The sequence below is a fragment of the Beta vulgaris genome, chromosome 6 (assembly GCF_026745355.1).
Source record: "Beta vulgaris subsp. vulgaris cultivar EL10 chromosome 6, EL10.2, whole genome shotgun sequence".
Classification (NCBI taxonomy): Eukaryota; Viridiplantae; Streptophyta; class Magnoliopsida; order Caryophyllales; family Amaranthaceae; genus Beta; species Beta vulgaris.
Window position 1 is genome coordinate 17,564,466 of NC_079207.1, and position 14,055 is coordinate 17,578,520.

Below are 14,055 nucleotides of genomic sequence, written 5' to 3' on the forward strand. Positions count from 1 at the left end.
TTGCACCAATAATGTTGAATTATGGAATGCAACAACAAATATGGTATAATAGAGAGGAAGAATCCAGTAGTACCATACGATTAGACATTGTGTTTTCGAAAAGAAAAAAATGCTTGCAAATTAATGATTTAAAGACATTATGCCACCCCAAACCCCAAAATTATGTGTCTTCTAGTGTGTGGATTTCTTTAACACACAAAACTTCCCCATTGGCTTTTTGTTGACGAGACTTTACTCCCTTCCAAAATAACACGGTGTTCCCAGGAAAAGAATTTTCCTATCATTTCATTTTGAAAAACGACAAATTTTCAAAAGTTGATATATAATATTAAAAAGATTATATTATGGCCTACTATATATTTTATTTTGGCTTATTATGGGAATATGGGAAATATTTCTATTATACTCCCTCCGTCTTTTATTAGTTTACCCCTTTTGACTTTTGACACTATTCACATACATGACTATGACTATCTTTTGTAATTTGTATTTAAGGAAAAATATAGTCATGTGAGATCTTGTTGGATTCGTCTCAATATGTATTATCCAAATATAAACTTTTTGTAATTTTTGCTTATCAAAAATTAGAGATATTAAGGTTCAAATTAGTATCTCGGCAAATGTGCCCCAAAGAAAGGGGTAAACTAATAGAGGACGGAGGGAGTATAAGGGAAGGGGGAGCAATTGTGTCCTCTTTTGAAATGCCTATTTTGCCCCCTTCCCTTTCTAAATTACAAAAACAAAATCAAATCGGCACCAAAGAAAACTACCGAAAAATTAATTTACAAACACTCACTCACAAATCACTTAAAAGAAGAAATTTACAAATCGCTCATACAATTAGGAATAACACGTTATAAAAATCACGCAAATCACTCAAATAATCAGGAAACTTTATTAAAACTTAAAATTAACATCAACTAAACAATAACCTCAACGTCAATACATACAAAAATATTTCAAAAATCCCTTACAAATCACTATTCTCAAGAACCATTCACAATTAATGGTGGGTCATGATAAAAAAATAGAGGTCTATTTGTATTAAAATCAGAATTTAGATGTTAGAGAAGGAAAAAAAAATATTTACTTTTTTATAGTGTTTCCTATATATAATGAAATTTTTCCATATATTTGGACCTATCTTTTTCTATTACTCCCTCCGTCCCATAATATAAGTCCTGATTCTGTTTTTACGCGGGAATTAAGGTTAAATGGAATCTTGTTTTATTTGAATAGAAAAAATTATTTTTATTGAGAAACACTTACATTGCTTTTTCTTTTTAACAAAAAATAAAAATTGTCATTTAATGTTGCATGGTTTAATGTGTAGAGGAGTTTAATGAGGTAAAAGATTCCATTTTATCATTAATAAGGTGCATTGGAAGCTGAAATTATGATGACATTTTGGGAATTAAACTATTTTCATGAGGGTATTTTGGGTATAATTATTAATTGAAAATAGAAATAAGACTTATATTTTGGGACACCTTATAAGGAAACAGGACTTATATTATGGGACGGAGGGAGTATTAAATAGCGATTAATTATCAAGGTAAAAAGGTTTATGTAAAATATCATTCAAGAATTAAAGTACAACATAAGGGAAGAGGGAGCTATTGTGTCCCCTAATGAAGAGACTATCTTACCCCTTTCCCATTCTAAGTTACAAATTCACTTACAAATCAAAGGAGGCTTCAAACAAAAATACCAAAAATATAATTATAACAATCACTCACAAGTCAACTAAAATCATAAGATTGCATAATTTACGTTATTCAAATCACTAAAATGAGGAAACTATACAAAAACTTAAAAATTCACTTACAAACGACAATCTATGAAAAACTTGACTTGAAATCAAAGTGTCCACTTTATTTACAATTTATGAAGTACTGTACTTAATTCAAAAATCAACTAAAAAATTATAATATTAGAAATCATAAATAAATTCAATAAAATTTAACTTTGAAAAGTAAAAAAAAAAAAAAAAAAAAAAGAATGGTGAGAGACTTAAGTGACAGAAACTAAACCAATCAAATTTTGCAACTAAAAACAATTATATTTCGTATGTCTAATGTTTAAATTTTGGCTCTTATGTCGAAGAAAATCGAGTTTGTGTTTCGAAAAAAATTCAAGCACACATCACGTGCAAAAAATTCTAGTATGAAATAATACAAAGAAAATCTAATTTATATGTAGTGTAGTTGGTTGGATATAACTATATAAGCCAAATCAACCAGGCTCCAGCATACATTATATATAATATTCGTATCATTCTTTTGGCATGCCGAAGTGGACGAAATGTTATTTCCTAACAACAAAATACATTTTCTTTGCATATTGGTTGATGCAACTCAATTTAGACCACTACATATATATATGCTTAAGTAGGATTTAGGAAAGTATATATATATTTATGTTACAATTACTAACCAAAAGATAAACATAAAAATAGTAGTTCATTATTCGTTCTTCTTTCGCCTTTTTAGCTGGCTTGCCTTTTTTTTGTTCTTGTGCTTCACTTTTAGTTTCTTTTCTGTACATGCTTCGACCCACTTTGTTCTCATTGAACCCCCTTCACCCCGCTAAATAAAATTTAGCTATTTTTATATGGAAACAATTCAGGCATTTACTTCAAATCATATGTGCAAATGAACAAGAGACCAACCTTAAGACTTCATAAGCATAAGATCTTTCTAAGGCTATATTCACTGTCGTCAAGACATAAACTTCCTCCAATTTTTGTTAGTAGCAACATCTATTTTGGAGAGTAACCTTTACACACTTTAATTTTGGAAAAATGCTTGATTGATCCATTGGGTAATTCATCCACTACAAATAGAGAATGAAAATTTCATTTACATTATTGAGTTGGCTTCCACTACCAATTTATGTCTATCTCAAGTTGCTAGATTATCTAGTGGGTAGATTAATTTTTCTCCTGTTTTTTTTTTTTTTTCTTACGATACATATTCCTTCCATCTCTTATTAATTTATCCACTTCTTTGGACAACTGTTTTTGGAGTCTTTGAAGAGAGTCTTAGCTAAAGACTTTATTTAGATTTGGAGAGTCTTAGGCAAAAATGTGTCCAAAACTTTACTTTAGTCTTGAGAAGAGTCTTGAAAATCAAGACTCTCTATCTTCTTCGAGACTCTATACTTTACATGAGTTATATAGTACCATAAAATTATTACTTCTCTTGTCTAAATAAATTATGTCACATCACTATTTCTATGGTCCGACTTTTATTTTCATGAGTATAAGGGATAAACTACAAACTGCAGTAAATCTTGTGTGAGTCTCAATAATAAAAAGTTAGTAGAAATCTAATGTGGCATAGTGTCTAAACTAGAAGAGAGCTTGAATGATAAACACACCATGTTAAGAGAAGTATTATGTGGGTCCCGAAGAGAAAAAGAATTTATTAATTTATTTTGTGCCAAGAAATGGAAGGGTATGTAGTGACAAATAGAAATAAAAATGATGCTTTATGTAGAAGAAATTAAAATGATATACACTAGTGGGTCCATATTTCAAAAAAAAAAAAAAAAGTGGATAAACTAATAACCCAAAAATAAAAGTGGGTAAACTAATAAGAGAAGAAGGGAGTATTTCCTTTATTTTACTTAGCAGTTACAATGCTATGAATTGTGCACTTGTCAAAAACAATTGAGCCATTGCCATTTCAATTCTTAACTAGTGCCATTGTCCTAAGTTGTTTGTTTCTTGTCCTCGCGAGAAGTTGATATCTTGTACTTCCTCCGTTTCTTAATAAGTGTAACATAGAGGAAGTGGGGGAATATCAAGGAATGTAGAGAGAGAAAGTTGGGACCACAATAAAGTAGAGTAATTCAAGTGATGAAACAAAAAAGTTGTGGTCCCTCTTGCTTTTTGGTGGCATATTTGTAATAATATTGAACTTTTTTTTACCATTTTGAGCTTGGTTGCACTTATTGTGACTATTCCAAATAAGGGAAATGTTGCACTTATTAAGAAACGGAGGTAGTATTTGTTTTGGGGTTGATATTTTGAGTGAAATCTTGAATTCAAGTGAGTTTGAGTGAAGCAAGAGAAAGGACTTTGAGTTAATTCAAGAGAAGGACTACTATTGTGGGACATGTTGTATGTTGGGAAGGTGTTGCTGAACTTACTCGAGTATCGACTCAAGCATTAATAGGATTTTGCCATTAGTGAAAAAGTTGAGCCTATAAATTCTTGTGTTTGAGGTTTTTACTTCTTAACAAGCGATTGAGGTTTTATTCATAAAATCTCTTGTGTTTTTACGTTATTTCTGTTATTTCGTTAAATCTACAAAAAGTACTTGTATTTACTATCATGACAATTATTCACTCTTTTTTTGTAGTGTTCTTAGATAAACAATACAAGTATTATTTAAAAACCCCTTTATTCAATCTTGGTCACGTTCTCAACTACAACCTCGACCAGGTTTATGTCCACTATACCGTGAACTTGTCAACATCCTCAACCATAACCATGAGGTTAGCATATTCACGTAAGGGAATGGAGTTGATCTTTGTTTTTTTTTTTGACGGGAAAAGTTTTCAAATACATTCCACACTAGATAAAATTGCGATCACATCAGACAAAACATCATTCAAAGCTTCCTCAAGCCAAACTCTCATCTCCTTATTGTTTCTACGTAGATGGGCAAGGTTATGAGCAACCTTATTCTCCAAACTATATAAACATTAGTGAAATAGACAACCTTACATTGATCTGTTAAATGTTAACATATGATATGATAGTACCAAAGCTTGAGGCCTCTCTTTTTCCTCTCTTCAAGTGAGTATAGACCTTGAGATTATCTGTCACGATTATAAGGCTCCTTAGCTCAGCTTCTAGAGCAGTAGAAAGCACAAAGGGCCCGGCCAAAGCCTCGGCTACATCCACCTCAAACGTCTCCTATATCTTGCTGCACATTGTTGCCATAACATCACCCTTGCAATCACGTACGCACGACACCCTCAAGTCCTATACAATCATCTTGAATAACAGTTGCATCAACGTTTGACTTCATGATCAATAAGTAATAGCTCTAAAGTCTGCGCAAGCACAAAGAATCAAAGTACTTGTTAAAAAAAAGATTCAAATATCAAGTATCTAAAAGTCGAAATAGAAAACTGATGAACCCCTAAATAAGAACTGAAGACATTAAATTTCGATCTAGACGCTCTAGATGGATCCATCATATTAAGTGCGCTAAAATATTTTTTCCTTTATTTAACAAAGAAATTATCTACTTCATCCAATTGGTTTTGGATTTGAATCTCGGGCTTTCCTGTCTTGCTGACAAACTGATTTCGTGACCAACTTTTGGCGATTATAGGTGCAATCGTAGCTTCCTTCGAGATTAGAGCTGTTTTCTCACAACAAACCTCTCGACCTTACTCTAACAAGTAAGCAAGTAAACTACACACTTACTATATCCCATTACAGCCTCACCTTACCCTTTCATAAACATTTTTCATGATATTCAGTCAGCAGGACCAAGATAATAGCGAAAAAAGTGAATTTTTTAATCCTCGTTAGTGATATTTTCTCCATATATATAATAATTTTAACTAAGAACTGATTATAATAAACATAGCTTAGTCATATTCACCAAAAGAATTAAATTTTCGAGTCGGTTTTTGGTGAGACCGTCTCATGTTAGTGTTAACGTGAGACCGTTGATGTCATGCTGACATCACGCGTGTGCATCAAACCAGTAGTAGAATTAGTTAAGCGCTTGCACCTATTAGTTTTGCTAGACTTAAATTGCTTCTGGGTGAATTAGTTAAGCGTTGAAGTATATTAGTTAAATGCTGAAGTATATTAGTTAAGTGCTGAAGTATATTAGTTAAGTGCTGAAGTATATCAATTTTATCGTAAAATTAAGATTATAATACATTTTATTGGCCATAATTTCAATATCAAACATAAATAATTCTCTCTTTCTCAAAAAAATTAATGCACTAATTCTTTCTTTCTTAAATAACTATCGCATCTTTGCATTAGTTATGCCAACCTCAAATAACCAATGCAAAAACAATGTTTACTAAGCATACAATAAATAAAACTAATGACCTCAAAATCATAACTATTGACTGTCCATACCATCAACCTTCAAAGTATAATTGTTAACCAAATATCAAAACTATAACCATAAAACCATGCATCATTGTTACTCATGAAACTAATAAAAAATTATTCATATGCTATAATTATGATCTTTGAGTTATTTTCTAAATTGAAACTATTAGCCATAAAAATCGAAACTAAAAGAACAAAAAGTCATAACTAATGTAAAAAAAATAATAATAACTAAATACTCAAATATCATAACTATTTATCAGAAAACAATAGTTAATAGCCAAAACCATAATTATTAACCACAATCAATAACTAATAACCTAAAAATCATAACTATATATATCTGAATTTCATAACTATTAAGCAAAAGTTATATGTGAATCAAAAAACCATAACTAAGAGCCAAAAATATGTAGCTAATTATTAAAATTCCTTAACTAATTGAAAAATTATAACTATAACTTGAAAATGACAAAATTAGAAAGAAGAATTAGAAAGAACAATTAAAGTTGGTTTGATAGGGAGAAGCCATAATTTTGGCTTGCTGTCAATTACTTATACCTTCTCAACAAAAAAAAAACCCATATTCATTCTTTCTCCCTCTAAAAATTTCCCTCTCCATACTGTAGCTGCTTCGCTGCTCTATGAGAGCTAGGGCGGAGCTGTTCGTTGCCACTACCATTCCTCCTTGCTTCGCCATTGCTTCTGCTAGCACCCTGGTCCCTGTTTTTCTCTCTCGTATATCTCCTGCGGTGCTGTGTAGTGATGTCGCGGCTGCGTTGCGGTGATCTCCATGGTTGGGTCATATCTACCTACTATGCTATTTGTTACCGCTTTGTTGCTGCTATAACTGGTCTTCTCGAGCTGTTCGTACTCTGGTTGCGTCTTTCTCTCTCCTCTGTTATCTTTGCGTCGCCGCTACTGAAATGGTGAACTTGGACGGTCTCACGTTAAGTTAATGTGAGACCGTCTTTTATAAGACTTTGCGTTTTCTTAAACTCAAGAGCTATCAAGTCATAACAAGATTTAGAAAGTATCATTATGTTTCTAACAACTTAATTATCACTCATCTCTAAAGCATCAAATCATAACAACTTGGTTATCACTTATCACCTTCAATATAAAATAATGTGCGTGGCACGACCGCACCAGTAGGTATTACCAGAATAAAGTCCTTAGCTTGGATTATAGTAACATCAGGTAAATGACCATGCCTATTCATAAGTCATAATACCTAGCACGGTAGATTGGAAGAAGCAAGCCATCAAAGTTGACTTAGAAATTATTTGTGGATATAGGTCATATTGCAATATATTATGATATTTTATCATCTGATGTCTTAGTAAGATCAATATATTAGAGAGAGTAGCAATAATTCTTCCTTGACATTATTGGACCTAGCTTGGAAAAACAAATACAGTAAGAGGACTAGCACTCACTTGCAAGTTGCAAACTTAGCGGCTTTATTGAGGCCATTGTTTGTATTCCATAGACGCATAAAAGATGTAATAGAACGACGTGTCAGCATGCAAATCGCTTCTTGGCTTCCTTTTTCTTCGTTCTTTTTAATTTAATAGAAGTACCATTTTTATTCATCATATTTTTAATCTTTGTTATGTACTTGAATTATATGTGTAAAAATTCTTTTGGTTCACATCATCACATGTACTCAACTAATAATTGTTTCATAAAGGAGAAGGTTAGTTAAAACTTAATATGTGTTGGTGGGTCGAGTAGAGAAAAAGAGCAAATCTAAGACAAAGTATAGTGTGTGCCATCTCAGGTTTAGTTATGATGTTGTTGGGTTGATGACATAATATTATTTTGTCTGTTTGATATGATATTAATTAGTTTCTGATGTTTAATGGGGGGAAACACTACAGTTCGGAAGAATTCCAACATGTTAATGAGAGAGAAAATAGAAGAGTGTACATGCAATTTATATTGGTCTCGGGTTCTAATCTTCCTATACCACCATAAATTTGACAATATATGTCGGTAACAGTTTTTGAATTAAACGTACGCAGAGAACGAATATCTTTTGAGCATATAACCAAAACTTCTATTTATCGACAAATTTCACAATTTTTTAAAAATTTGTATTTTAACATAATCCAATATGTTCAAAACAAATTCATACTGTGCTCATAATGTTTACTTGTATATTATTCTAAATGATTTGCCTGCATGATTTGAAGGATGTGAATGTATCACAAAAAGATAAAAATGGAAGTAAAAAAGAATTACTTTGTTTTTGAAAGAATGTAATGCCTTGGCCTCATTTTATTACTTAAGAAGAATATAAAGACAAACTAGATTAGGGATAATTAAAGGCGAATAAGGTCATCTACAAAATATTTACCAAAATATGAAGATTACAAAGATTTTATATATAGTGTAACACACCCCACAGTCGAAACGAGAGATCGACGAACACAAAGACTGTCCCGAAAGTCATCAAAAAGAATGCGCGTAAGCCTTTTATGAATATGACTGCAATTTGATAACATGATGGGACATGAAGACCACATACTTCACCACGTTTGACTTTCTCATGAATAAAGTGAATGCCCATCTCAATGTGTTTAGTGCGTTGATGTTGAACAAGATTTCCAGTTAAATAAATCACACTCACTTTGTCATAATAACCCAGTGTTGCCTTCAGAATGGGACAACGGAGCTCAAGAAATAAATTTTGAATCCAGCATAACTCAGAGACAACATTAGCTACACTACAATATTCAAATTTTGCACTAGAACTGAATGATGTGAGTTAGCGTTTTGACTGCCAAGAAATCAAGTTATCACCCACGTAAATACATTAGCCTAAGGTGGAGTGACGAGTGTCAGAACATCTGCCCTAATCTGCATCCATAAAAGACAAAATTGATCTCATAAAAGATTTGTAAATTAAAGATGTAATCCAAAACCAATCGTGCCTTAAATGTATTTGAGGGTGCGTTTCAATGCTTCCACATGCTCAACCTCTGGATCATGCATAAATAAACAAACTTGTTCAACAACATAGAAGATGTATGGTCGAGTAAAATTAAGTATTGCAAAGCACCAACCAACTGCCGATACTTGGTCGGATCATCATTTGGAGCAACAGACTCGGAACTAATTTTATCTCGGGAGACAACAATGTCAAAAAAATAGCTTAATGGTACCAAGTCTTCATAGCAAATTTAGAGCTGAGCCAAGACATGCATAATACAAAACCTGAGAGAATCTAAAGAAGTAGAAAGAATAATATCATCCACATACATTAAGATTTAAGCAATGTCATGTCCACGACTTTAGATGAAAAGAGAATTATCATACTGACTATGAGTGAAACAGATGGCGGTAACTTAATCAATAAAACGCTGATACCAAGCTCTGGGTGCCTCTTTGACGCCATATAGAGAATTACGTAATACGCAAACATGATTAGGATGAGCTAGATCCTTGAAATCCAAGGGTTGATACATTTAGATAATTTCATTTAAGTTGCCACGGGAAAAACCATTTTAACATCCAATCGATGAATTGACCATGATTTTGATAATGCTAGAATCAGAACAGCATGTATGGTTGTCGGTTCCACAACTAGACTAAATGTATCATCACAAGCAATACCTTCTTGATGAGCTATGTCGTCCCCTGCAAGTCGGGATTTGTACCTCTCAAAAGAACCATCGAAATTCTTTCAAAGCCAAAAAATACATAATGATCAAATAATGTTAACATTAGAAGGACGAAGTAGTAGGAACCACGTCTTATTTTCGGTAAGAGGATTGTATTCTTCTAACATAACATTTTTCCAATACGGTCATTAAGTGCATTAACGGGGTTAGGAGGAATGGCGGAAATGGGAGAGGTGGAGGTATGTAAAGCATGATATTGAAATTTGGGAATGCACAACCATAAGGTTTGAGTTGCGGATAGGGGAGTCTTCCTGTTTTCTCTCGGTGCACGATAGGTTTTCGTGCACCACCGCCATGGCAAGGAAAATCAGAGCTAAATATCAAGGAAAAATCATGGAGTTGGTATGAGTAAAGCTAGAGGACCTAATTCCGATTCTCAAGCACTTTGAACAAGATCGATTGATGATATTATGGGTGTTGAAGCTCTAGATTTTGGGTTTGGGAATGAAATTCTAACCCCAAAAACTTCATTACAACACTGGAAGGGTCAATCGGAAGTTAGACATACTTTCAATGACTAGATGCAATCTATTCAGGAATCATCTACATTGATTTCTCGACCTCGAATATCAAATGTGGAAATAGGTACGTTAACTGTACCAATTTTACAATAATTTGATGATGTTGCAAATGAGGAAGCTTAGGAGGATTCTGATGTTGAGAATAAATTTTATTGAATTCGAATAGAACTAAGCAATCTGATGCTATTAGTATTAACTTAGAAGATATTCAGGAAGAGGTGGATTTCTGGAACTTAACTATAGTATGCTATGTGATTGGAGCTAATCCACCTATTCAGGTGATGGAAGGCTATATTCGACGAATCTGGAAAGGGTTTAATGTCGATAAAGTTGTAATGGTGAAGAATGGATATTTCTGATGAGATTTATGGCTATGGACACAAGAGATAAAGTGCTTGAGGGCTATTTTTTTTTATAATAAGCCGCTAATCATGAAACCATGGGATGCAAAAATGGATATGGAGAAGGAAGAACTCCATTATTTGCCTATTTGGATTCAACTTAGATTGAATTTTAAATATTGGGGGGAAAGAGCGGCGTTTAAGATTGTAAGGCAGATAGGCCAACCTCTAAAGAGAGATGATGCCACAAGGAATCGTGATAAATTGTAGTATGCAAGAGTATTGGTTGAAGTCAATATGAAGCAGAAGTTGCCTGACCAACTTCAATTTTTGAATGAACGTGGAGATTGATGTACGAATCCAGTATGAATGGAAGCCTGAATACTGTGATAATTGTAGAATGACCAAGGGCCTTCCGGACATGAACAATATCAGATCCCTTCTGGATAAAAGACAGAGCAATCATATCAATGTTGTTGGGTAACATGTTTCTACTGATTGTAGGAAGCTTAGAACCAAGAAAATGTGGGTTCCAAAGCCAACTGATCCACTGATTATTGAAAAGCCTAGTTTAGTGCCTGTTCAGAAAGTTGTTGAGTTTGATCAGGTTGGCTTTCAACGTTCTCTTAAGCCTATCAAGGTTAGAGTATCCCAAGCACAACCAACATAAACTACAAATGGTTTCAATGTGCTTGATGGGGCAGAGGGACGTGAAATTGGGGAATTTCAACAATTGGGGCAGTATTCGGTGGAAAATGGATCCAAATTATTGGAAGGAGGGGACTCTCTCACCCCTAATGGATAGAATTTTAAGTTGGAAGGTTAGGGGCCTTAACACAACCAAGAAGCAGAATGATGTGAAGATGTTTCTTCATAAATACGCAGTAGGGCTGTGGGACTCCTGGAGCATAAGGTAAAGAGTACTAAACATGTTGATCTTTATCAAAGCATGTTTGTTAATTGGTATTTTTCATCTACTCCCTCCGTCCCAAAATATAGTTCCCATTTCCCTTTTTTCACGGTAATTTATGCAAGTAGAATCTAAGAGGAATAGTAAAGATTTTTTGTTTATTTAATAAATGTTGTATGGGAAAAGATGATTTTAAAAGAGATAGTGGAGAATAATTGGTGAAAGAGAATTAATTGTAACATTTTGGTTGAATAAACAAAGGAAAAAACAGATTTCAAGGAGAAAATAAATGATGGGACACGGTTTTTCTAGACAAATTACGAAAAAATGTGGAACTAAATATGGAAATGAGAACTATATTTTGGGACACCTAAAATAGAAATGGGAACTATATTTTGGGACAGAGGGAGTAATACAAGTTATCATAAAGGAGGTAGAATAATTATTTCTTGGAAACCTAGTTGTTTTCATGTCAATATAATTGCTGCATCTAGTCAATTTATGCACTGCTATGTTGCACCTGTCAGTGGAATGAGTGGTTTCTATTGTACTTTCATCTATGACTTTAATGATCGTATTGAAAGAAAGGAGCTATGGAAGGATTTGAGATCCTTATATACTCAAGATCCTTGGATCATGTGTGGTGATTTCAATTGTGTGATGGTTGTTGCTGAGTGCATTGGTGCAATGGTTAGGCAGACAGAGATGGAAGATATAATAACTTGTATGCAGGAATGTTAGATGGAAGACATTAACAGTATATGGAACTTGCACACATGGAATAACAAGCAGAAAGGAGTGCACTCCTGGCCCTGATGGATTTGAGACCTCTTTTTATAAGGAAAATTGGGATGTTATTGGTAATGATGTAATAGATGATGTTCTAGGTGTCCTTCAAAATGGTAGATTGCTAAAATAGCTTAATCATACAATTGTCACTCTCATTCAAAGACTAAATGTCCCAAGAATGTAAGTGAATTTCGTCCTATCTCTTGTTGTAATACATTGTATAAATGTAAAACAAAATTCCTTAGTGGCAGACTTGGTCAGAATATTCTACCTGATTTAATCCTTGAGAATCAAGCTATATTTATTCAAGGAAGGCTCATAGTGCATAATGTCATGGTTGTCCAAGACTTAGTCAGACACTATGGAAGGAAATCCGTCTAACACTAAGTTGCATGATGAAACTGTATCTTCAAAAGGCATATGACACTGTGGATTGATGTTTTCTTAGAGAGATTTTGGAGTATCTGAACTTCCTTAGGGAGTTTGTACATCTAATCATGGAGTGTGTTACTACTCCTATGTTATCCCTAATGATCAATGGCTCAATGCATGATTTCTTCAAATCTCAAAGAGGTTTGTGGCAAGGTGACCCCATCTCCCCTCTTCTCTTTGTTATTTGTATGGAATATCTATCTCGAGTCTTGAAAAAATTGATTGAGCTCCCTCAATTTCATTTTTATCCAAGATGTAAAGACATCAAGCTTGCACATATGTGTTTTACTGATGATCTTATTCTCTGTTGTAAGGGAGAATATGCTACTATATACCTCATGATGCAAGCTTTCAAATTATTCTCTAATACTTCTGGTTTGCAAGCAAACAAAAAGAAGTGTTCTTTCTATTGTATGGTATGCTGGACGCTGATGTGCAAAGACTAGTTATGGCCTTTGGTTTCACACAAAGTACTTTACCATTTAAGTACTTAGGAGTCCCAAGTTGTTCCAAAAGAATTTCTAAAGCTCGGTGTGATGTGTTGGTGGACAAAATGATTGCCAGAATCAAAATTTGGAGCTCTAGACATCTCTTACACAGATAGAGCTCAACTCATTAATAGAGTGCTCTTAAGTCTTCATATATAATGGTCCCAAATTTATATTCTGCCTTAGAGTGTTTTGAAGGAGGTTGTCAAGCTTTGCAGGGCTTTTCTTTGGAGTGGGCAGTCTTATAGCAATAAACCTGGAAATATAGCTTGGGAGAATTTGTGTACTAGCAAACAGGATAATGTTTGGGAGAATATGGCTTGGAATCAGGAATGTTGTTTTGTGTAATATTACTAATATGGGTAAATGTGTTTGGGTTGTGACTACCAAACAGGATAATGTTTGGATTCAGTGGATAAGTTTTGTTTATCTTCATAATGAGGAGTGGTGGAACTATCATCCTCAGTCTAGTGCAAGCTAGTACTGGAGGAAAGTTTGTTCTACCAAAGAGTTTATGAAGCAATATTATAGTCAAGGTGAAATGTGCACTATGACTAATTATTCAATGAAAGCATTTTATGAGAAAATTGCAGGAGTAAAGCCTATTGTTTAATGGGATAGGCTAGTCTGGAATACACTTAATACACCCAAACATAACTTCATTTGCTTGCTAGCAGTTCAGGCTAGATTGCAAACTTCTGCTAGACTGGCTCATGTTGGCATCTGTCCTACAACTACATGTTTGTTATGTGCCAATGGTACTAAAGAACATGAACATATATTTTTTA

At 33.6% G+C, this 14,055-nt stretch overlaps 1 protein-coding gene across 1 annotated transcript in view; it reads left to right on the plus strand.

Moving 5' to 3' along the window:
• Positions 1 to 13,615, plus strand: part of LOC104896166 (uncharacterized) — a 28,046-nt gene extending 14,431 nt beyond the window's left edge. The window contains exons 2-5 of the mRNA XM_048647149.1: positions 10,062 to 10,128; positions 11,153 to 11,288; positions 13,094 to 13,195; positions 13,454 to 13,615. Coding sequence (XP_048503106.1) covers positions 10,062 to 10,128; positions 11,153 to 11,288; positions 13,094 to 13,195; positions 13,454 to 13,615 — 467 coding nt within the window. The remainder of the gene's footprint in view (positions 1 to 10,061; positions 10,129 to 11,152; positions 11,289 to 13,093; positions 13,196 to 13,453) is intronic.
• The last annotated feature ends 440 nt before the right edge of the window (positions 13,616 to 14,055 follow it).